This window comes from Ranitomeya imitator, chromosome 8 (genome assembly GCF_032444005.1).
Source record: "Ranitomeya imitator isolate aRanImi1 chromosome 8, aRanImi1.pri, whole genome shotgun sequence".
In the NCBI taxonomy this organism is placed as follows: Eukaryota; Metazoa; Chordata; class Amphibia; order Anura; family Dendrobatidae; genus Ranitomeya; species Ranitomeya imitator.
The window spans coordinates 3,469,939-3,495,765 of record NC_091289.1 but is presented as its reverse complement, the minus strand read 5'-3'; the positions used below and the strand labels follow the sequence as shown (position 1 = coordinate 3,495,765).

Genomic DNA, 25,827 nt, shown 5'->3' with positions numbered 1-25,827 from the left:
ATAGTGAGTGCAGCTCTGGGGTATAATACAGGATGTAACTCAGGATCAGTAATGTAATGTATGTACACAGTGCTTGCACCAGCAGAATAGTGAGTGCAGCTCTGGAGTATAATACAGGATGTAACTAAGGATCAGTAATATAATGTATGTACACAGTGACTGCACCAGCAGAATGGTGAGTGCAGCTCTGGGGTATAATACAGGATGTAACTCAGGATCAGTAATGTAATGTATGTACACAGTGACTGCACCAGCAGAATAGTGAGTGCAGCTCTGGGGTATAATACAGGATGCTCAGGATCAGTAATGTAATGTATGTACACAGTGACTGCACCACCAGAATAGTGAGTGCAGCTCTGGTGTATAATACAGGATGTAACTCAGGATCAGTAATGTATGTACACAGTGACTGCACCAGCAGAATAGTGAGTGCAGCTCTGGGGTATAATACAGGATGTAACTCAGGATCAGTAATGTATGTACACAGTGACTGCACCAGCAGAATAGTGCGTGCAGCTCTGGGGTATAATACAGGATGTAACTCAGGATCAGTAATGTATGTACACAGTGACTGCACCAGCAGAATAGTGAGTGCAGCTCTGGGGTATAATACAGGATGTAACTCAGGATCAGTAATGTAATGTATGTGCACAGTGACTGCACCAGCAGAATAGTGAGTGCAGCTCTGGGGTATAATACAGGATGTAACTCAGGATCAGTAATGTAATGTATGTACACAGTGACTGCACCAGCAGAATAGTGAGTGCAGCTCTGGAGTATAATACAGGATGTAACTCAGGATCAGTAATATAATGTATGTACGCAGTGACTGCACCAGCAGAATAGTGAGTGCAGCTCTGGGGTATAATACAGGATGTAACTCAGGATCAGTAATGTATGTACACAGTGACTGCACCAGCAGAATAGTGAGTGCAGCTCTGGGGTATGATACAGGATGTAACTCAGGATCAGTAATGTAATGTATGTACACAGTGACTGCACCAGCAGAATAGTGAGTGCAGCTCTGGGGTGTAATACAGGATGTAACTCAGGATCAGTAATGTATGTACACAGTGACTGCACCAGCAGAATAGTGAGTGCAGCTCTGGGGTATAATACAGGATGTAACTCAGGATCAGTAATGTATGTACACAGTGACTGCACCAGCAGAATAGTGAGTGCAGCTCTGGGGTATGATACAGGATGTAACTCAGGATCAGTAATGTAATGTATGTACACAGTGACTGCACCAGCAGAATAGTGAGTGCAGCTCTGGGGTGTAATACAGGATGTAACTCAGGATCAGTAATGTATGTACAAAGTGACTGCACCAGCAGAATAGTGAGTGCAGCTCTGGGGTATAATACAGGATGTAACTCAGGATCAGTAATGTATGTACACAGTGACTGCACCAGCAGAATAGTGAGTGCAGCTCTGGGGTATGATACAGGATGTAACTCAGGATCAGTAATGTAATGTATGTACACAGTTACTGCACCAGCAGAATAGTGAGTGCAGCTCTGGGGTATAATACAGGATGTAACTCAGGATCAGTGATGTAATGTATGTACATAGTGACTGCACCAGCAGAATAGTGAGTGCAGCTCTGGAGTATAATACAGGATGCAGCTCAGGATCAGTAATGTAACGTATGTACACAGTGACTGCACCAGCAGAATAGTGAGTGCAGCTCTGGAGTATAGTGCAGGATGTAGCTCAGGATCAGTAATGTAATGTATGTACACATCGACTGCACCAGCAGAATAGTGAGTGCAGCTCTGGAGTAAATTACAGAATGTAACTCAGGATCAGTAATGTAATGTATGTACACAGTGACTGCACCAGCAGAATAGTGAGTGCAGCTCTGGGGTATAACACAGGAGGTAACTCAGGATCAGTAATGTAATGTATGTACACAGTGACTGCACCAGCAGAATAGTGAGTGCAGCTCTGGAGGATAATACAAGATGTAACTCAGGATCAGTAATGTATGTACACAGTGAGTGCACCAGCAGAATAGTGAGTGCAGCTCTGGAGTATAATACAGGATGTAACTCAGGATCAGTAATGTAATGTATGTACACAGTGACTGCACCAGCAGAATAGTGAGTGGAGCTCTGGAGGATAATACAGGATGTAACTCAGGATCAGTAATGCACAGTATGTACACAGTGAGTGCACCAGCAGAATAGTGAGTGCAGCTCTGGAGTATAATACAGGATGTAGCTCAGGATCAGTAATGTAATGTATGTACACAGCGACTGCACCAGCAGAATAGTGAGTGCAGCTCTGGGGTATAATACAGGATGTAACTCAGGATCAGTAATGTAATGTATGCACACAGTGACTGCACCAGCAGAATAGTGAGTGCAGCTCTGGAGTATAATACAGGATGTAACTCAGGATCAGTAATGTAATGTATGTACACAGTGACTGCACCAGCAGAATAGTGAGTGCAGCTCTGGAGGATAATACAGGAGGTAGCTCAGGATCAGTAATGTAATGTATGTACACAGTGACTGCACCAGCAGAATAGTGAGTGCAGCTCTGGAGTATAATACAGGATGTAACTCAGGATCAGTAATGTAATGTATGTACACAGTGACTGCACCAGCAGAAAAGTGAGTGCAGCTCTGGAGGATAATACAGGAGGTAACTCAGGATCAGTAATGTAATGTATGTACACAGTGACTGCACCAGCAGAATAGTGAGTGCAGCTCTGGAGGATAATACAGGAGGTAGCTCAGGATCAGTGATGTGTGTACACAGGATCTGGGTAATAGTCGACCCTTCCTGGGGGTTGCGGCCTCTTACCTGGCGGTGGAGAACAGGGCATATATCAGTGGGTTCCTCCTGTCCCGTGTTGGCAGCAGGAATACGTCCTCTATAGGAGATGAGCACAAGACTTATTAGTCATTCCTATGATTTTGGGCTGGTTTCAGATTATTGTGCAGCAATATTAATGTCGCAGTGAATAATCCCTGTACTACGGAGGATGGGGGTTTACACCAAGTATATTTTTTGCTTTCTCGTGTCGTCTTCACATTGTGAATCTATGTAACATCTGTGATTGCCGCTTCACAGCTTTATCTACTTCTTTCCATGTCCTTTATGATTATCCAGACACTACAACTCCCAGCATCATGCCCTTGTCCGGTGAGCGGGGTTGTGATCTGTTGCAGTCACTGCAGGCGATGCCTCGTGTTTTGTCCTGGTTATATTCTTACATTATTTATGGAGCACATATAACTAATGTTTAACCTCAGCGCCATAAAAGCCGTCAGCCGCGTCCTCACGACCTCGTATTACATAGTTACTGCCAACAAACCCTGAACAACTCACTCAGCTCGTCAAAGTAAGTGTCGCCCCCTGCCTCCTTCCCGGGCACACTGCACACGAGGCGCGCCTTCAGGAACGTGGTCCATTTATTCACAAGGGTCCGCTGGCCGCCCATGTCGTTCTGTAAGACACAATGGACCCCAATCGATGACCTCTACATTAGATGGAGCGGGGTGACGAGCTGGCAGGTTACAGATTAGCCATAGGTTACTATCTAGTAATTACCCGACAGATCTGCCCTATCCGGGCGTAGGACTGCTTCACCCCTCCCAGGGCCTCCACCGGTGTCTCCCGAAAAAAGAAGTAGATTTTATCATCGTCTGGGTTCTCACTCTCCGGAATCCAGAAAACTTTTACAAACTTTGGTTCTAGAAGGAGAACAAGGCGTCTTACAGAAGAGTATGGTGGCATGTAGTAATCACCTGATCGCTCCCAGATACATGATCGCTCCAGTCACATGGCACTCAGTAAGAGCCTCTCCAGCACCCACTCCCCAGTGAGGCGCTCTCCACCACTGCGTCCTCCACATTCCACTCCACAATGAGGCGCTCTCCACCACTGCGTCCTCCACATTCCACTCCACAGTGAGGCGCTCTCCACCACATTCCACTCCACAGTGAGGCGCTCTCCACCACCGCGTCCTCCACATTCCACTCCACAATGAGGCGCTCTCCACCACTGCGTCCTCCATATTCCACTCCACAGTGAGGCGCTCTCCACCACTGCGTCCTCCACATTCCACTCCACCATGAGGCGCTCTCCACCACTGCGTCCTCCACATTCCACTCCACAGTAAGGCGCTCTCCACCACTGCGTCCTCCACATTCCACTCCACAATGAGGCGCTCTCCACCACTGCGTCCTCCACATTCCACTCCACAATAAGGCGCTCTCCACCACTGCGTCCTCCACATTCCACTCCACAGTGAGGTGCTCTCCACCACATTCCACTCCACAGTGAGGCGCTCTCCACCACCGCGTCCTCCACTTTCCACTCCACAATGAGGCGCTCTCCACCACTGCGTCCTCCATATTCCACTCCACAGTGAGGCGCTCTCCACCACCGCGTCCTCCACATTCCACTCCACAATGAGGCGCTCTCCACCACTGCGTCCTCCATATTCCACTCCCCAGTGAGGCGCTCTCCACCACTGCGTCCTCCACATTCCACTCCACAATGAGGCGCTCTCCACCACTGCGTCCTCCACATTCCACTCCACAGTGAGGCGCTCTCCACCACATTCCACTCCACAGTGAGGCGCTCTCCACCACCGCGTCCTCCACATTCCACTCCACAATGAGGCGCTCTCCACCACTGCGTCCTCCATATTCCACTCCACAGTGAGGCGCTCTCCACCACCGCGTCCTCCACATTCCACTCCACAATGAGGCGCTCTCCACCACTGCGTCCTCCATATTCCACTCCACAGTGAGGCGCTCTCCACCACTGCGTCCTCCACATTCCACTCCACCATGAGGCGCTCTCCACCACTGCGTCCTCCACATTCCACTCCACAGTAAGGCGCTCTCCACCACTGCGTGCTCCACATTCCACTCCACAGTGAGGCGCTCTCCACCACTGCGTGCTCCACATTCCACTCCACAGTGAGGCGCTCTCCACCACTGCGTCCTCCACATTCCACTCCACAATGAGGCGCTCTCCACCACTGCGTCCTCCACATTCCACTCCACAGTGAGGCGCTCTCCACCACATTCCACTCCCCAGTGAGGCGCTCTCCACCACTGCGTCCTCCACATTCCACTCCACAATGAGGCGCTCTCCACCACATTCCACTCCACAGTGAGGCGCTCTCCACCACCGCGTCCTCCACATTCCACTCCACAATGAGGCGCTCTCCACCACTGCGTCCACCACATTCCACTCCACAGTGAGGCGCTCTCCACCACATTCCACTCCACAGTGAGGCGCTCTCCACCACCGCGTCCTCCACATTCCACTCCACAATGAGGCGCTCTCCACCACTGCGTCCTCCACATTCCACTCCACAGTGAGGCGCTCTCCACCACTGCGTCCTCCACATTCCACTCCACAGTGAGGCGCTCTCCACCACATTCCACTCCACAGTGAGGCGCTCTCCACCACCGCGTCCTCCACATTCCACTCCACAATGAGGCGCTCTCCACCACTGAGTCCTCCACATTCCACTCCACAATGAGGCGCTCTCCACCACTGCGTCCTCCACATTCCACTCCACCATGAGGCGCTCTCCACCACTGCGTCCTCCACATTCCACTCCACAGTAAGGCGCTCTCCACCACTGCGTGCTCCACATTCCACTCCACAGTGAGGCGCTCTCCACCACTGCGTCCTCCACATTCCACTCCACAGTGAGGCGCTCTCCACCACTGCGTCCTCCACATTCCACTCCACCATGAGGCGCTCACCACCACTGCGTCCTCCACATTCCACTCCACAGTAAGGCGCTCTCCACCACTGCGTCCTCCACATTCCACTCCACAGTGAGGCGCTCTCCACCACATTCCACTCCACAGTGAGGCGCTCTCCACCACCGCGTCCTCCACATTCCACTCCACAATGAGGCGCTCTCCACCACTGCGTCCTCCACATTCCACTCCACAATGAGGCGCTCTCCACCACTGCGTCCTCCACATTCCACTCCACCATGAGGCGCTCTCCACCACTGCGTCCTCCACATTCCACTCCACAGTAAGGCGCTCTCCACCACTGCGTGCTCCACATTCCACTCCACAGTGAGGCGCTCTCCACCACTGCGTCCTCCACATTCCACTCCACAGTGAGGCGCTCTCCACCACTGCGTCCTCCACATTCCACTCCACAGTGAGGCGCTCTCCACCACTGCGTCCTCCACATTCCACTCCACAATGAGGCGCTCTCCACCACTGCGTCCTCCACATTCCTCTCCACAGTGAGGCGCTCTCCACCACTGCGTCCTCCACATTCCATTCCACAATGAGGCGCTCTCCACCACTGCGTCCTCCACATTCCACTCCACAGTGAGGCGCTCTCCACCACTGCGTTTTCCACATTCCACTCCACAGTGAGGCGCTCTCCACCACATTCCACTCCACAGTGAGGCGCTCTCCACCACCGCGTCCTCCACATTCCACTCCACAATGAGGCGCTCTCCACCACTGCGTCCTCCACATTCCACTCCACAGTGAGGCGCTCTCCACCACATTCCACTCCACAGTGAGGCGCTCTCCACCACCGCGTCCTCCACATTCCACTCCACAATGAGGCGCTCTCCACCACTGCGTTCTCCACATTCCACTCCACAGTGAGGCGCTCTCCACCACTGCGTCCTCCACATTCCACTCCACCATGAGGCGCTCTCCACCACTGCGTCCTCCACATTCCACTCCACAGTAAGGCGCTCTCCACCACTGCGTCCTCCACATTCCACTCCACAGTGAGGCGCTCTCCACCACATTCCACTCCACAGTGAGGCGCTCTCCACCACCGCGTCCTCCACATTCCACTCCACAATGAGGCGCTCTCCACCACTGCGTCCTCCACATTCCACTCCACCATGAGGCGCTCTCCACCACTGCGTCCTCCACATTCCACTCCACAGTAAGGCGCTCTCCACCACTGCGTGCTCCACATTCCACTCCACAGTGAGGCGCTCTCCACCACTGCGTCCTCCACATTCCACTCCACAGTGAGGCGCTCTCCACCACTGCGTCCTCCACATTCCACTCCACAATGAGGCACTCTCCACCACTGCGTCCTCCACATTCCACTCCACAGTGAGGCGCTCTCCACCACTGCGTCCTCCACATTCCACTCCACAATGAGGCACTCTCCACCACTGCGTCCTCCACATTCCTCTCCACAGTGAGGCGCTCTCCACCACTGCGTCCTCCACATTCCACTCCACAGTGAGGCGCTCTCCACCACTGCGTCCTCCATATTCCACTCCACAGTGAGGCGCTCTCCACCACTGCGTCCTCCACATTCCACTCCACAGTGAGGCGCTCTCCACCACTGCGTCCTCCACATTCCACTGCACCACCGCCCCTCGATCTTCCCTGGGGCACACTGCCCTCCAGGAGATGATAGCTCACCATTCAGCCAGCGCGAGTCGTGCTGCTCCGTGCGCAGAGGTGGTCTATGGCCCAGGCTCCTGAAGATGGTGAAATCTCGCCCCATAAGATCAGTGGCCACCCCAGAATACAGCTCATCTCCTATAGGGACCAAGAGTGGGGATGAAACGGTTAAATCAGCTTAGATTCCCAGGAATGCAGAAAAGATTAATGCACCGACATGTTATCATCGATATATAGGGAATACAGTGCAGAGTATATATATTATAGTAATGTGCTACATGTATATAGGGGATACAGTACAGTGTGTATATTATAGTAATGTGCTACATGTATGAATAAAATTATCAAGAAGGCAAGTTCTGCTGTGGGCTGCAATCTGGACTCTTTTGGGGAGGTAGTGGAGAGAAGAACTCTGAAAAAGTGTGTGGCAATTATGAACAATAATGCACATCCATTATATGAGCTATTCATGAGACAGAAGAGCACCTTCAGTAACCGGCTAATACTTCTGAGGTGTAAGAAGGAAAAATATAGGAAATCGTTTGTGCCAACTGCCATGGGAATGTACAATAATAACATTAGGGTTAAACCACCAAGGTGAATGTCTACTTATTTCTCTACATTTCAGTTCACTCGTTGTGTATGTCCTATTCTAATGTATAATGTTCTTCTGTCAACAAACTGCCATGTCAACTATGTAATTCCTTTATGATTTTTATGATTTAAGTTGTGCTGCTGTGATACCATAATTTCCCACGGGAACAATAAAGTGTATCGTATCGTATCGTATATAGGGGATACAGTACAGTGTGTATATTATAGTAATGTACTACATGTATATAGGTGATACAATGCAGAGTATGTGTATATATATTATATCTATATGCTGTGTACATTTGTACTTTATATATATCTATCTGTGTGTATTGTAGTGGAGCCACATAGGACAGAGTTAAGGCCTAGCTCTCTAGGAGTTTATCAGATGCACCTGTCCATCTTTTTGCTAGAACCAGGGCCTGTGATCACTAGATGTCAGTCTGCTGGATGATACAAGGTTAAGTGTGTTGAAGCTGGTGAGTGACCAGCCAAATTGTGAGCTTTAGCTGGGAGACGTGGCTGGGTCACTCTGAATGGAGACTGCACGGGTCAGCTAGGAAAGCTGAGCAGTCTGTGTGTGGAAGCTGCAGCCTATACAGGGGTTGTGGAAGCCCAGGTTGCTTTGTCAAGAGGAAGATGAGAGACACCAGAGCCAACAATGCAGACGGGCTGAAGGCTGCTATCAAAGCAACCTGGGCTTCTATAACCCCCCAGCAGTGCCACAGGCTGATCGCCTCCATGCCACGCCGCATCGATGCAGTAATTGATGCCAAAGGAGCCCCGACCAAGTACTGAGGGCATTTACTGATCATACATTTCAGTAGGGAACATTTCAGATTTTACAATCATTTTTCAAGCTGGTGTTATAAAGTATTCTAATTTACTGAGATAATGACTTTTGGATTTTCATTGGCTGTAAGCCATAATCATCAACATTAACAGAAATAAACAAGTGAAATAGATCACTCTGTGTAATGACTATAGAATATATGAGATTCACTTTTTGATGATATTCTCATCGTATGAGCAGCTCCTGTATATCTGCTGCCGGATGAACTGGTTTTCTGCTGTGTTTTCTTTCTACCCAGAAGAGACTGGTTTTCTGTTTTGTTTTTGGCTTTGAATTCCTCGTAGTTTTATGAAAGCAATAATCTGCACCTGTGTGAACACTGCCTAATGCCTACCTGACAGCGTGAATTGCTCCTATATATATTTCTGCAGCGGGGGTTGTGCCAGGTGTATATAGCCATACGCTGGGTGTATATAGTAGCATGGTGTATACGGACGTATACTGGCTGTAGACAAGGGACGCACCTCGTTGCTGTATGTAGCCGAGTCGGCGTGTGTTTGTTGGGGTGATCATACCGTATGTGGCCCTCCTGCTGGGGTCGGTGGGGGGCCGGGGACCGCCCTGTGAGAGGTGGTCCGCACTGTGTGCACCGTGTGGGGCTTTATAGAATATTACAGATCATAAATGAAGTTTCTTAGGGGTCAGAATCATTTCTTCTCACCCACAAGTATGGCGGCTGCGGCATGTTTGGGGTCATATGGGCAGCGTCCCTTCCCGTCCTCCAGCCTCTTGGTGTCCAGCTTAAACACGGCGTCCTGCAGAAAAGGCGCCGCACGTTACCGGTGTCCTCGCAGCTGCACAGACCGGCGGTGCGGCCGTAGTCGGCATTTGTCTCATTTCTTTCTGGTGTTATTGCTACAAGTGAATGCGGCTACCAAAGTCCTGGAGTGACAAGTCTGCGTCTCTTCATTACAGGCGCTGCCTCCACAAATATGGCTACTTACATCGGCTCGCTGTCCCACGTGCAGGAAGCCACAGACCGGGTGAAAGGCGCCAGTCCCACAGGTGAACAGGTGAGTGCGGTTATATAGCTGCAGGACTTTCACATAGTTCATACATTCCAGCTGCAAGAGGAGAAATGGAATGAGGCTGCAATGTCACAACTTGTAGAAAATGACAATTTACAGCCCTGAGAGCCAGCTGGTGCCATATAGAGCAGCCGTCCCTCCCCCGCGTCTTACAGATCACCGGCATAACTCACAAGGAAAGGACCCCACTGATGAAGAGGAGGGGGAGTCACACCGTCACTGGAATGCACTAAATCACAGACACCCCCCATACCTGATCTTCAATGCTCATCCCGTGCAGGGAATGCAGGATGCTGGGGGCTTCTCTCCATGCTAAGTACTACCTCTGGCATCGAGGGGGGACGCCGACATTGAGGGGGAACACCGACATCGAGGGGACGCCGACATCGAGGGGGAACACCGACATCGAGGGGACGCCGACATCGAGGGGGGACACCGGTATCACGGGGAACGCCGACATAGAGGGGGAACGCCGACATCGAGGGGGGACACCGGTATCACGGGGAACGCCGACATAGAGGGGGGAAGCCGACATCGAGGGGGGACGCCGACATCGAGGGGGGACGCCGACATCGAGGGGGGACGCCAACATCAAGGGGGAACGCCGACATCGAGGGGGGACACCGGCATCAAGGGGGGACGCCGACATTGAGGGGGGACGCCGACATTGAGGGGGGACACCGGCATCAAGGGGGAACGCCGACATTGAGGGGGGACACCGGCATCAAGGGGGAACGCCGACATCGAGGGGGGACACCGGCATCAAGGGGGAACGCCGATATCGCGGGAGATTGCCGACATCGAGGGGGGACGCAGACATCAAGGGGGAACGCCGACATCGAGGGGGATGCCGGCATCAAGGGGGGACGCCGACATTGAGGGGGGACACCGGCATCAAGGGGGGACACCGGCATCGAGGGAGAACGCCGACATCGAGGGGGGACACCGGCATCAAGGGGGGACGCCGACATTGAGGGGGGACACCGGCATCAAGGGGGAACGCTGATATCGAGGGAGAACGCTAACATCGAGGGGGGACGCAGGCATCAAGGGGGAACGCCGACATCGAGGGGGAACGCCAACATCGAGGGGGAACGCCGACATCGAGGGGAAACGCCGACATCGAGGGAGAACGCCAACATCGAGGGGGAACGCCAACATCGAGAGGGACACCGGCATCAAGGGGAGATGCCGACATCAAGGGGGATCGCCGATATCGAGGGAGAACGCTAACATCGAGGGGGGACGCAGACATCAAGGGGGAACGCCGACATCGAGGGGGAACGCCGACATTGAGGGGGAACGCCGACATCGAGGGGGAACGCCGACATCGAGGGGGAACGCCAACATCGAGAGGGACACCGGCATCAAGGGGAGATGCCGACATCAAGGGGGAACGCCGACATCGAGGGGGGACGCTGACATCGAGAGGGACACCGGCATCAAGGGGAGATGCCAACATAGAAGGGGAACACCGGCATCGAGGGGGACACCGGCATCGAGGGGGACACCGGCATCGAGGGGGGACGCCGACTCCTGCCACTGCTATGGCCACTGCCACAGATGGGTAAGAGGCAGGAGCCATTGCAGCCCATAGCGTCTCTTATATCCCGTCTAACCTCTGAGCCGGGACCTGCTGTCCTAGATGGGACTCATATCCTTCCATCACCTGCACCTTTATTTCATCGTATGCTCTTTAACCCACTGAACCTATTAATGGCCCAGAAAGTAAACAGACCGCCTAGCATGCTGGTGGATGGGGTGTGAGCCGCTCAGACGTGATAAGTGTCGCCTCACATCACCTCAGGGTTAAATCTACCTCACCAGCAAAATTGGAGCAAAAGGGGTTATGTGTAATGAAAAGCTCTGACTAATCTTCAAGGAGCATTTAGTTTCTATTACGTTTCAAGGTCTTTTCTTGCTGTCAGAGCCGGGTTATTGCAGAAAACTCAGGATCGGGACTTTTTTAGCATTTGGATATCAGCAATAAATGGTTCCTTGGGTACCACAAGTTTTTGTACTGGTCCAGTGTTACAAGCGGGGACCACAAGGCTTTGTCCTGGCCCCAGTGTTACAAGTGGGGACCACAAGGCTCTGTCCTGGCCCCAGTGTTACAAGTGGGGACCACAAGGCTCTGTCCTGGCCCCAGTGTTACAAGTGGGAACCACAAGGCTCTGTCCTGGCCCCAGTGTTACAAGTGGGGACCACAAGGCTCTGTCCTGGCCCCAGTGTTACAAGTGGGAACCACAAGGCTCTGTCCTGGCCCCAGTGTTACAAGTGGGAACCACAAGGCTCTGTTCTGGCCCCAGTGTTACAAGTGGGGTACCACAAGGCTCTGTTCTGGCCCCAGTGTTACAAGTGGGGTACCACAAGGCTCTTTCATGGCCCCAGTGTTACAAGTGGGGTACCACAAGGCTCTTTCATGGCCCCAGTGTTACAAGTGGGGACCACAAGGCTCTGTCATGGCCCCAGTGTTACAAGTGGGGACCACAAGGCTCTGTCCTGGCCCCAGTATTACAAGTGGGGACCACAAGGCTCTGTTCTGGCCCCAGTGTTACAAGTGGGGACCACAAGGCTCTGTCCTTGCCCCAGTGTTACTAGTGGGGACCACAAGACTCAAGATTTTTATAAGTGATCTAGATAAGGGAACTGAAGGTAAACTAATTACATCTGCAGATAATGCAAAACTAGGAGGGATAACTAACACTTGAGAAGACAGAGAAAAGATTCAGAAGAAGCTTGAACAAAGAGCAGCGACTAATAGAATGATATTTACCAGGGAGAAACGCAAGACTCTACATCTGGGCAAGAAAAACGAACATTACATCTATAGAATGGGAGGAATAGAACTAAGCGGCAGAGCGTGTTTATACTAGTAGATTACAGACTGCACAGGAGTCAACAGTGTGATGCAGCAGCAAAAAAGGCAAACGTAGTTGTAGGATGTACTAAGAGAAGCACAGTCTAGATCGCATGAAGTCATTATCTCCCTCTACTTCTCCTTGGTCAGGAATCATCTGGATACTGTGTCCAGTTCTGGGCTCCACATTATAATAAAGACATTGAAAAGCTGGAGCAAGTTCAGAGAAGAGCGACCAGGATGGTGATCGGACTGCAAAGTATGTCCTACGAGGACCGGTTCCAGGATCTGGGAATGTTTAACTGCAAAAAAGAAGACTGAGAGGAGACTTTATAGCCGTCTACAAATATCTGAAGGGCCGTCACAGTGTAGAAGGATCATTATTCTCATCTACACCTGGAAACACGAGAAGCAATGGAAGGAAACTGAATGGGAGAAGATACAGATTAGATATTAGAAGGCTGACAGGGTGATCAATGAGTGGAACAGGCGGCCACGAGAGGTGGTGAGTTCTCCTTCAATGGAAGTCTTCACACAGAGGCTGGACCGACATCTGTATGAGATGGTTTAGTGACTCTTGCATTGAGCGGGATTATGTACATAATTGGTAGACGTCTGATTCACCGGTGACAATGTGAATACTAATATCTGGGGGGTTAACTGGACGAGCCCTAGTGTCCCGGCTGGCTCTCAGGGCATGATGGGAGTTGTAGTTCTGAAGCTGCTGCAGAGTCGGCAGTTGGGAACACTAAGGTGCAGCGCTGAGTTATAGAAGATCCCACAGCTGGTAACCCGCAAAATATATCCTCCCAGTAGGGGGCGCCGGCGCTTGTGCACTCACATTAATGTCCTTTCCTGCCCAGTTGCACTCTTCCCTCCACTCTACGGGCGCGTGCCACGGAATCTGCGGGGAGGAAAGGTCGCATTATTACGTATCAGCGACGACTGCTGCAGCGCATGTACGATGGGAATCTACCGTCTGCTCCGGTCACACAGCGCTGTCCTGCAAACCCCTGAGCAGCACATGACATGACGGCAGAGCTGGCATCATACTGCCACGTGTGGGGCATCCATACAGGTCACTGGTAATAATGAAGCCAGCGGATCTTACCAGCAGCTCGTTCTGTGTGATGTTATCCAGACTCAGCGACAGCAGGTAATTCTTACCCCCCACGAACAGGCGGCTGCGCTCCTCGTCCAGCAACAGCACATTGAAACAGCAGGAGCGAGTGATGGTGTACGTGCGCAGACCGTGGAGAGACAGATCTGGGGACACAGGAAACCACAGGGTTAAATATATCCGTGTACAAAGGCATCATGAGCCATGGGGAATATTACTATTCTCCAGTCACCTCCAGAGCTGCAGTCATATCGGGTCCTATCCTCCAGAACTGCACTCAGTATTACATAGTAACATAGTTAGTAAGGCCGAAAAAAGACATCTGTCCATCCAGTTCAGCCTATATTCCATCATAATAAATCCCCAGATCTACGTCCTTCTACAGAACCTAATAATTGTATGATACAATATTGTTCTGCTCCAGGAAGACATCCAGGCCTCTCTTGAACCCCTCGACTGAGTTCGCCATCACCACCTCCTCAGGCAAGCAATTCCAGATTCTCACTGCCCTAACAGTAAAGAATCCTCTTCTATGTTGGTGGAAAAACCTTCTCTCCTCCAGACGCAAAGAATGCCCCCTTGTGCCCGTCATCTTCCTTGGTATAAACAGATCCTCAGCGAGATATTTGTATTGTCCCCTTATATACTTATACATGGTTATTAGATCGCCCCTCAGTCGTCTTTTTTCTAGACTAAATAATCCTAATTTCGCTAATCTATCTGGGTATTGTAGTTCTCCCATCCCCTTTATTAATTTTGTTGCCCTCCTTTGTACTCTCTCTAGTTCCATTATATCCTTCCTGAGCACCGGTGCCCAAAACTGGACACAGTACTCCATGTGCGGTCTAACTAGGGATTTGTACAGAGGCAGTATAATGCTCTCATCATGTGTATCCAGACCTCTTTTAATGCACCCCATGATCCTGTTTGCCTTGGCAGCTGCTGCCTGGCACTGGCTGCTCCAGGTAAGTTTATCATTAACTAGGATCCCCAAGTCCTTCTCCCTGTCAGATTTACCCAGTGGTTTCCCATTCAGTGTGTAATGGTGATATTGATTCCCTCTTCCCATGTGTATAACCTTACATTTATCATTGTTAAACCTCATCTGCCACCTTTCAGCCCAAGTTTCCAACTTATCCAGATCCATCTGTAGCAGAATACTATCTTCTCTTGTATTAACTGCTTTACATAGTTTTGTATCATCTGCAAATATCGATATTTTACTGTGTAAACCTTCTACCAGATCATTAATGAATATGTTGAAGAGAACAGGTCCCAATACCGACCCCTGCGGTACCCCACTGGTCACAGCGACCCAGTTAGAGACTGTATTCTGCTGTTACATTGTGTCTTATCCTCCAGTCACCTCCAGAGCTGCAGTCACTATTCCTCTGTTACATCATGTCTTATCCTCCAGTCACCTCCAGAGCTGCAGTCACTATTCCTCTGTTACATCATGTCTTATCCTCCAGTCACCTCCAAAGCTGCAGTCAATATTTTGCTGTTACATAGTGTCTTATTCTCCAGTCACCTCCAAAGCTGCAGTCCCTATTCGGCTGTAACATTGTGTCTTATTCTCCGGTTGCCTCCAGAGCTGCAGTCCCTATTCTGCTGTTACATTGCTTCTTATTCTCCGGTCGCCTCCAGAGCTGCAGTCCCTATTCTGCTGTTACATTGCGTCTTATTCTCCGGTCGCCTCCAGAGCTGCAGTCCCTATTCTGCTGTTACATTGCGTCTTATTCTCCGGTTGCCTCCAGAGCTGCAGTCACTATTCTGCTGTTACATTGCTTCTTATTCTCCGGTCGCCTCCAGAGCTGCAGTCCCTATTTCCCTATTCTGCTGTTACATCATGTCTTATTCTCCGGTTGCCTCCAGAGCTGCAGTCCCTATTCTGCTGTTACATTGCGTCTTATTCTCCGGTCGCCTCCAGAGCTGCAGTCCCTATTCTGCTGTTACATTGCGTCTTATTGTCCGGTTGCCTCCAGAGCTGCAGTCCCTATTCTGCTGTTACATTGCTTCTTATTCTCCGGTCGCCTCCAGAGCTGCAGTCCCTATTCAGCTGTTACATTGCGTCTTATTCTCCGGTCGCCTCCAGAGCTGCAGTCCCTATTCTGCTGTTACATTGCGTCTTATTGTCCGGTTGCCTCCAGAGCTGCAGTCCCTATTCTGCTGTTACATTGCGTCTTATTCTCCGGTCGCCTCCAGAGCTGCAGTCCCTATTCTGCTGTTACATTGCGTCTTATTGTCCGGTTGCCTCCAGAGCTGCAGTCCCTATTCTGCTGTTACATTGCGTCTTATTCTTCGGTCGCCTCCAGAGCTGCAGTCCCTATTCTGCTGTTACATTGCGTCTTATTGTCCGGTTGCCTCCAGAGCTGCAGTCCCTATTCTGCTGTTACATTGCGTCTTATTCTCCGGTCGCCTCCAGAGCTGCAGTCCCTATTCTGCTGTTACATTGCGTCTTATTGTCCGGTTGCCTCCAGAGCTGCAGTCCCTATTCTGCTGTTACATTGCGTCTTATTCTTCGGTCGCCTCCAGAGCTGCAGTCACTATTCTGCTGTTACATTGCGTCTTATTGTCCGGTTGCCTCCAGAGCTGCAGTCCCTATTCTGCTGTTACATTGCGTCTTATTGTCCGGTTGCCTCCAGAGCTGCAGTCCCTATTCTGCTGTTACATTGCGTCTTATTCTCCGGTCGCCTCCAGATCTGCAGTCCCTATTCTGCTGTTACATTGCGTCTTATTGTCCGGTTGCCTCCAGAGCTGTAGTCCCTATTCTGCTGTTACATTGCGTCTTATTGTCCGGTTGCCTCCAGAGCTGCAGTCCCTATTCTGCTGTTACATTGCGTCTTATTCTCCGGTCGCCTCCAGATCTGCAGTCCCTATTCTGCTGTTACATTGCGTCTTATTGTCCGGTTGCCTCCAGAGCTGTAGTCCCTATTCTGCTGTTACATTGCTTCTTATTCTCTGGTCGCCTCCAGAGCTGCAGTCCCTATTCTGCTGTTACATTGTGTCTTATTCTCCGGTCACCTCCAGAGCTGCGGTCACCTTCAGGTCTGCATAGACTCTGATGGAGTCGCATCGGTTCCATAGTCTGTGTTGCCGGCAGAATACCATAAGATAAGGTAAGAAGTGGCGCAGCAGCTCCGGTACTCTGTACGCTGTTCACCATTTCTAGTCTTTCCCCACAAGTCAGTTACAGGTCAGAGGTGAAGTGTGCGCGGGCTGTGAGCCGAGTGTCATTCATGATGGTGCTTTATGTCCCCCTATTGCTGCATCAGTGCTCTCTATAAGATGAATGGCGGACCCCCCTATACAGCCACTCGCCCAAAGAGCAAACAGACAGACGTGATCTGCCAAGAGGGATCGTGGAAAGGAAAATCCTAAAGGAAGGGTGAGTCCTGACGTCGCCCTCGTCTGTCACACTGCTAAAACTGGGAGAACCGAGTGACACCCGGCGCGGCCAGCGTTCGCACTCCCACGGTCACCAGCGTTCTTAGCGATAACTAAGAATGACGCATGTCATGTACAGGGGTCACTGTACTCATCCTGATAGGACAGCGTCAGGCACGGGGTCACCGTTTTCACCCTGGTAGGACAGCTTCAGGTGCGGGGTCACTGTACTCACCCTGATAGGACAGCTTCAGGCGCGGGGTCACTGTACTCATCCTGATAGGAGAGGTTCAGGCGCAGGGTCACTGTACTCACGCTGATAGGACAGCTTCAGGCGCGGGGTCACTGTACTCACGCTGATAGGACAGCTTCAGGCGCAGGGTCACTGTACTCACCCTGATAGGACAGCTTCAGGCGCAGGGTCACTGTACTCACCCTGATAGGACAGCTTCAGGCGCAGGGTCACTGTACTCACCCTGATAGGAGAGGTTCAGGCGCAGGGTCACTGTACTCACGCTGATAGGACAGCTTCAGGCACGGGGTCACCGTTTTCACCCTGGTAGGACAGCTTCAGGTGCGGGGTCACTGTACTCACCCTGATAGGACAGCTTCAGGCGCGGGGTCACTGTACTCATCCTGATAGGAGAGGTTCAGGCGCAGGGTCACTGTACTCACGCTGATAGGACAGCTTCAGGCGCAGGGTCACTGTACTCACCCTGATAGGACAGCTTCAGGCGCAGGGTCACTGTACTCACCCTGATAGGAGAGGTTCAGGCTCAGGGTCACTGTACTCACCCTGATAGGACAGCTTCAGGCGCAGGGTCACTGTACTCACCCTGATAGGACAGCTTCAGGCGCGGGGTCACCGTACTCACCCTGATAGGACAGCTTCAGGCGCGGGGTCACCGTACTGTTCCCTCTGACACCCCAACACAGTAAAACGCTGATCAGCAGGTGACTGCAGAAAACTTTCATCTTCCAGGCGCCGGTGACTCTCCAATCTGCAAGAAACAAGACGGCCATTATTACAGAGCCAGCAAAGCATCGCTTCATTATTTCCTGCGAGATCTCTGATCGGACAGAGCCCCCCCCAGTATTACACCGTCTCCAGCACGAGCCGCTCGTCTCTGCATGTGGCCCCGAGCCAGCATCCTCCTCATCACAACACATCCCTGGACGCCCTCCAGCCAGGATTCCCCGGGGGCACAGCGTGGTCATCGCCTTACTGCTCCCAGCATACACCGATGTGCCAGAGCCGTACCATACACGTAGCGATGGGCTCCACCGGACAACCAGGAGCCCTCGCGACCCACCGTCCCCTGCAGGCTACACCTCGTGTGCACACTCTACAACATCAGGGCATTACTGAAACTTACAGCTAAGACTCCTGGAATCAAAACCGTCATTCGTTACACTGCGGGCTGCATCCAAGCCTGTTTACAACAAGGTTTACGCCCTGAATCCTCATTCTATTTCCTTTTTGAAATTAAACGTTTGACATTTATGAATTTTTATTTTTGTACCAGATACATTGTAATTTTTCACCAATTTTACAAATTTTTATAATTGTTTATTTTTATTTTTTTTTGCTTTTTATTCTCCAAATCATTTTTTTTCACTATTGAAGATTAATTTGCAGCATTTTAAAATGTAGTAAAACGTTTGTGCAACATTTCACTCGAAGAAGATGCAAAAGAACAAAAAAAAAAAAAGCAAGTGTTAATTTGTGGCAAATTTCTTAAACCTTTTTGCTGCATTTTGATGAGTTTGGCTCAGAAGGTGAGTGGGCGATGGTTGTCGTATGGAGGGCGGCCGTGGGTGTAATGGACGGTACAAGAGGAGCAGGTTCTGGGATTTATAGGGCGATCAGGATAAAGGAACATCGATGTGCGGAGCCAGTGACCAAATCAGCCATTATATACCACAAGCTACTGGGAAACTCTTGTCATGGAGGCAGGTAGGAAACCACAGGTGTAAGGTGACACGGACCCCTGCAGCGGGCGGGGGATGGGGACATAGCCCGCCGAGCTTTGGGATCCAGTAACATAAAGACCAGTGTTTACTCTGCAGATAGCGAGGGCGGCAGATGGAGAACTGCGGCTTTTGAAGAAATCTCAATATAAGTTTCAAAGCGAGATTCCCTTTTGATGTCCTGGTGAAGTGTAGCGGGCGCTGGCGGCCGTCCAGCAATCACTGGAACCCTTCTTTATTAGCGCAATATAAAACACGATCAGTAAAAACAAGAGATTAATGCAGAACAGAGTGGGGCCAGTGGACGAGCGCCATGATTAATGACAGGCGGAGGGGCGAGAGCCACCCAAAACACTGGGGACCATGGAGTCATGAGAGGGGCCAATGTATGGGGGGATAACGGGGCCCTGAGAGGCCACATGAATGGGGGGATAGGGGATAACGGGGCCCTGAGAGGTCACATGTATGGGGGGATAAGGGGGCCCCGAGAGGCCACATGAATGGGGGGATAACAGGGACCTGAGAGGCCACATGTATGGGGGGATAGAGGATAACGGGGCCCTGAGAGGCCACATGAATGGGGGGATAACAGGGACCTGAGAGGCCACATGTTGGGGGATAGAGGATAACGGGACCCTGAGAGGCCATATGTCTATGGAGGGATAACGAGGCCCTGAGAGGTCACATGTATGGGGGGATAGGGGATAGTGGGGCAATGAGAGGCCATATGAATGGGGGGATAGGGGATAACAGGGCCATGAAAGGCCACATGAATGGGGGGATAGGGGATAACAGGGCCATGAAAGGCCACATGTATGGGGGGATAGGGGATAACGGGGCCCTGAGAGGCCACATGTATGGGGGGATAGGGGATAACGGGGCCCTGAGAAGCCACATGTATGGGGGGATAAAGGATAACGGGGCCCTGAGAGGCCATATGTCTAGGGGGGATAGGGGATAACAGGGACCTGAGCGGCCACATGAATGGGGGGGATAACGGGGCCCTGAGAGGCCACATGTATGGGGGGGATAACGGGGCCCTGAGAGGCCACATGTATGGGGGGGATAACGGGGCCCTGAGAGGCCACATGTATGGGGGGATAGAGGATAACGGGGCCCTGAGAGGCCACATGTCTAGGGGGGGATAGGGGATAACAGGGACCTAAGCGGCCACATGTATGGGGGGGATAACGGGGCCCTGAGAGGCCACATGTATGGGGGGATAGAGGATAACAGGGCCCTGAGAGGCCATATGTCTAGGGGGGATAGGGGATAACAGGGACCTGAGCGGCCACATGTATGGGGGGGATAACGGGGCCCTGAGAGGCCACATGTATGGGGGGATAGGGGATAGCGGGGCCCTGACAGTGACCACCCTTACAGTCTTCGGTGCATTCACTGTACTTTGGACACAAAATCTGTTGTGGATTTTGCAATAAATTTGGTTGTAAATCCGCATAAAAATCTGGATTTGCTGCGAATTTTACTTTCTGCCCTGTGAATGGTGAAATCTGCAGAAACCGCTCTGTTTTGACATCTGCCACGCCGCAGGTGACTTTTCCCATAGATTTTCCTGCAGTGTACGGATAGGATGTGACATCTCGTGTGCTGCAGCATTGTACTGGGTGTGAACAGAGCCCTGCGCACTTTCTGCAGCCGCCGAGGATCCAGCACATTCGCCCTGTCCCAGTGAAGGGCTTTTGTACTGTGTTGTGCGCACCGCCAGCTCTGCTACATGCACCATCACAATGATTGCTGCGCAGCAGACAGTTCCCTGTGTCATCTGGTCCAGATTTCCGGATGATGCACGGACCAAGGTTTCGGCTTTTATAATAACACAGACCTCATATCTTAAGTAATTAGCGCACATAACGAGCTTTGTTGCTGGGTCGGCCGACGTCACGTACAACAACAGGGTCTTTGAGGATGAATTGGTGGTCACCCGGCACATATGTGACCGCACATGGGAGCCGCGCCGAGATCAGGAGAACAGTATTAGCCGCTAAGTCCTGCATCTCCATTATTTCCAGATTAGCATCGTCCAAGAATGTTTCTCTCTTTCCTCGTAGCTCCACGGTTATGAAAATTCCAGAGATTGTAACCCTGCGGATTAGAAGCTGGTCCGCCTGGAAGTGGCCCCTCCAGGCCACCGCACCTGAGAGGTCTGAGTGCAGCAGGACGCAAGAGGGATGAATCCGAGTGCAGCAGGACACAAGAGGGATGAATCCGAGTGCAGCAGCGCGATGGAGCCAGGTGATACCTGACCACAGATAGAGGTATGCCCCAGGTAACGGGCGAGAGGGCGACGTCACGTGACCTGCAGGAGCAATGGCGCAAATGTCTGGAGGGCAGTGATCGATGCAGGAGCATGGGAGGGGAAGCAAAGGCACTTTTTAAAAAAAGTTTCTCATTTTTTTTTTATTAAGTCCAAATATTTTATAAAACCAGGAGCCACCGGCGCGCCCCTTATCTGCGACTTTCCCACGCTGCAGATCTGGTACCGAACCGATGATTCTCAGCTGCAGAAAATTCCACCTCTGAATTTGTAGCTTTGGTTCTGATCAATGGGAAAGTCGCAGAACAAAATATGCAATGTGGGGATTCGCCGCTATGGTTTAACAACGCGGATTTGTTTCAGAAATATAAACTAGACTAAACATCAATCCTGAGTTTGTAGAAATGGCGAATAGATGAGCTGCGACGCATTTACAGCATTTGCCTTCACTGAGCTCCTAATTTGTCCCAAACCGCATGCGGACGAATCTGCGCCAACCGTGTCCTGTCCTCATAAATGGCACAAAGTCTGCCGGAACCGAGCTCGGTGCCGAGGCCGCCATCCCCCACAGCACAAGTCCAGCTTCCACATTTTATCCTTCCTGAATAGAAAACTTTGCCCTCACTATAAATCAGCGTCCGTGCAGTGTCGGTGCGGTGTCCATGCAGCGTCTGTGCAGTGTTCGCGCAGTGTCCGTGCAGCGTCCGTGTGCTCTCCGCACGCTGTCTGTGCAGTGTCCGTGCAGCATCCATGCGGTGTTCGCGCAGCGTCCGTGCGGTGTCCATGCAGTGTCAATGCGGTGTCCTTGCGGTGTCAGTGCAGTGTCAATGCGGTGTCCGTGCGGTGTCAGTGCAGTGTCTATGCGGTGTCAGTGCAGTGTCTATGCGGTGTCAGTGCAGTGTCTATGCGGTGTCCGTGCGGTGTCAGTGCAGTGTCCGTGCGGTGTCTGCTATGTCCGTGCAGTGTCCATGCGGTGTTCATCTAGAGTCCGTGCAGCGTTCGTGCGGTGTCCGTGTAGTGTCTGTGCCGTGTCCGTGCAGCGTTTGTGCAGTGTCCATGTAGTGTCCGTGCGGTGTCTGTCCAGCATCTGTACAGCGTCAGTGCGGTGTCTGTGCAGCGTCCATGCGGTGTTCGTGTAGTGTCCGTGCAGTGTCTGCACAGTGTCCGTGCGCTGTCCTTGCAGTGTCCGTGCGGCATCCGTGCAGCATCTGTACAGTGTCCATGCGCTGTCCTTGCAGTGTCCGTGCAGCATCTGTACAGTGTCCGTGCAACATCTGTACAGTGTCCATGCGCTGTCCGTTCAGTGTTCGTGCGCTGTCTGTGCAGCATCTGTACAGTGTCCGTGCACTGTCCTTGCAGTGTCCGTGCAGCATCTGTACAGTGTCCGTGCGCTGTCCGTGCAGCATCTGTACAGTGTCCGTGCAGCGTCTGTGCATCGTTCGTGCAGTGTCCATGCGGCATCCGTACAGTGTCCGTGCAGCGTCTGTACAGTGTCCGTGTGCTGTCCATGCAGTGTCTGCGCAGCATCTGCACAGTGTCCGTGCGCTGTCTGTGCAGTGTCCGTGCAGTGTCTGTGCAGCATCCGTGCAGTGTCTGTGCAGTGTCCGTGCAGCATCCGTACAGCATCTGTACAGTGTCCGTGCGCTGTTCATGCAGCATCTGTACAGTGTCCGTGCAGTGTCCGTGCGCTGTCCGTGCAGCGTCCGCGCAGGATCTGATCAGTGTCCGTGCGCTGTCCGTGCAGCATCTGTACAGTGTCCGTGCAGTGTCCGTGCGCTATCCGTGCAGCATCTGTACAGTGTCCGTGCGCTGTCCGTGCAGCATCCGTGCAGGATCTGTACAGTGTCCGTGCAGGATCTGTACAGTGTCCGTGCGCTGTCCGTGCAGCATCCGTGCAGGATCTGTACAGTGTCCGTGCGCTGTCCGTGCAGCATCTGTACAGTGTCCGTGCGCTGTCCGTGCAGGATCTGTACAGTGTCCGTGCGCTGTCCGTGCAGCACACCTACCGAGTGTTTACAGAATGCGTGCAGGTTGCAGCACGAACACCGGATCATTCACACCGTGGCGCCGCCCGTGACGTCCAGAACAGGACAAACAAAACTCCCACAGATGTGCGGAGGAGAAGGACACGGCGTAAGGAAGCCATTATATAACGCTATGGGGTCAGTGAGATCGCAGGCTGGGTATGATGGGGGTAGTAGTACACCCAGCTCTAGAAACACAGACTGGGGTAGGTCGCAGTCTCCTCACATGTAAAGCAAAGGTCACATTATACACACAGCACAGTACAGCGCCACAGCCTCAGTGTGCGACACCGCACAATATGCACCTGCACACCGAGCTCCCTCCTCAGCCATAAGCACTGTGTCCCCGAGAGCTGACGGTCCCAGCACGGAAATACACAACGCCTTGTCACCCCAGAGCACAGCTTACCTGCTCCCGCTACTCCAGGGGAAAGAAAGGGTTAAGCCGCAGATGGGAGCGGTGGTCCTGTGCCTGCTGCTGTGGGGTCTGCTGTGGGGTCCGCTGCCAGCCCTGAGGTGAGCACTTCACTTCTTCATCTGAGAGGCTCCCACTCCCCTCCCACTTGTCCGTACCATTCCCAGCCCCATTGAGACAGCGAGAGGGAGGAGAGACAGCAGCGAGGACACGAGAGCGCAGGATTGGGAGAGCCCACCGCCCTCCTGGGGTTAGAGGGTCCTGCTTTTATATAGATGGGGATGTCTGACACGGGCACATTTGGGGTCACCATCTCCAGGACCTCCGCTCGCCATCAGTGGCTGGCAACGCTCCCGTACACCCCTGAGGTTGTGGACAGAATTGTGCGCCCGTATCACGGAGGTCGGGACGGTCCCGGCCCCACCGCGGGCATCACAGGGATCCTGCCGCAGGTAGTGAATGTTCACACATGGCGTTTTTGCAGAAGGTTTTTTGGCGCTGACAGAATATGCACATTTGTCACATTTTTACTTGCGATTTTCAGTAAAAATCGATCTGCTGCGTCTTGGTAAAAACACCGGAGGTTTCAAGATACAGGCGGGAAATTGTGCCCACAAGAGGTGACGAATCTGTGTGATTGTGCCGGACTTTACACCCCAAATACACTGCCTGAAGAACCGCAGCAAAATCTCCATGTGTGAACGAGCCCCACCAGTGCCAGCGACGAGCCCAGCCCTGGACCCCTCTGCCGGATGGAGCAGGCTGGAGGCTTCACCAATGTCCAGGCTGGATACACGGTAACAAACCCTCAGCTGTGAGAAGTAAGGCTACGTTCACATTAGCGCAACGGCGACGCAACGCTCGACGCACAAAAAACGCGAGCAAAAACGCTGCGTTTTGCGACGCGTGCGTTGTTTTTTGACGAAAATCGGACGCACGAAAAATGCAACTTGTTGCATTTTCTTGCGTCCGACGCTAGCGTCGGAAACGACGCACGTGTCGAAAAACGCAACCAAAAAAATGCACGCGTCCCCTATGTTAAACATAGGGGCGCGTCGCCGCTGCGTCGCCGACGCAACAGCGACGCACATTAGCGTTCCGCTAATGTGAACGTAGCCTAAGAGGTTAAGGGAAGAGTCTCTGCATTTGGACGGTCTGACATGTTGGCAGTACTGATGTGGCACAGGGCAGGCACCGACACATTCCTCGCCAGCTGTGGCACTGTGGACCCCCTGGAGGAGAGTCCGCTCGGTCCCTTCTCTCCCCTGATGTCCGGGCCGTGCACGAGCCTTAGACCAGCTGCGCCAGACACATGGCCACCAGCAACAAATTCTCAGCATGCCCTCCATTCCCACAACGCCCACCGCCTGGCAGAATATGACGGCACATTTGTGCACATAGCAAAAAAAATAACCAAAGAGTCAACTCCTAATACAGAGGATGGGGGCAAACAGTTGAGGCCACCACCCCAATGTGCTGCGGAGCCCCGAACAGAGCCGGACACTGACCGGCCCGGTATCACAGGAGGGGCAGGCCCGGTATCACAGGAGGGGAAGCCCGGTATCACAGGAGGGGCAGGCCCGGTATCGCAGGAGGGGCAGGCCCGGTATCGCTGGAGGGACAGGCCCGGTATCCCAGGAGGGGCAGGCCCGGTATCGCAGGAGGGGCAGGCCCGGTATCGCTGGAGGGACAGGCCCGGTATCCCAGGAGGGACAGACACGATATCACAGGAGGGGCAGGCCCGGTATCACAGGAGGGACAGGCCCGGTATCACAGGAGGGACATGCCCGGTATCGCAGGAGGAGCAGGCCCGGGATCGCAGGAGGAGCAGGCCCGGGATCGCAGGAGGAGCAGGCTCGGTATCGCAGGAGGGCCAGACCCGGTATCGCAGGAGGAGCAGGCCCGGTAT

The 25,827-nt window shown here is 52.5% G+C and overlaps 1 protein-coding gene across 4 annotated transcripts in view; it reads right to left on the bottom strand.

The window, feature by feature from the left end:
* SEMA3B (semaphorin 3B) overlaps window positions 1–25,827 on the bottom strand; it is a 53,264-nt gene that overhangs the window by 5,167 nt on the left and 22,270 nt on the right. For 2 of the 4 annotated variants that reach the window (XM_069736031.1, XM_069736034.1), the window contains exons 2-10: window positions 18,109–18,234; window positions 13,838–13,992; window positions 13,568–13,630; window positions 9,783–9,902; window positions 9,500–9,593; window positions 7,410–7,529; window positions 3,565–3,707; window positions 3,343–3,460; window positions 2,815–2,884 (exon numbers count right to left, since the gene is read on the bottom strand). In XM_069736031.1, the coding sequence (XP_069592132.1) occupies window positions 2,815–2,884; window positions 3,343–3,460; window positions 3,565–3,707; window positions 7,410–7,529; window positions 9,500–9,593; window positions 9,783–9,902; window positions 13,568–13,630; window positions 13,838–13,992; window positions 18,109–18,234 (1,009 nt within the window). Of the gene's footprint in view, window positions 1–2,814; window positions 2,885–3,342; window positions 3,461–3,564; window positions 3,708–7,409; window positions 7,530–9,499; window positions 9,594–9,782; window positions 9,903–13,567; window positions 13,631–13,837; window positions 13,993–17,468; window positions 17,530–18,108; window positions 18,235–23,912; window positions 24,065–25,827 lie in introns of those variants that run through there. The other 2 variants (XM_069736032.1, XM_069736035.1) reach the window with 2 other exon arrangements.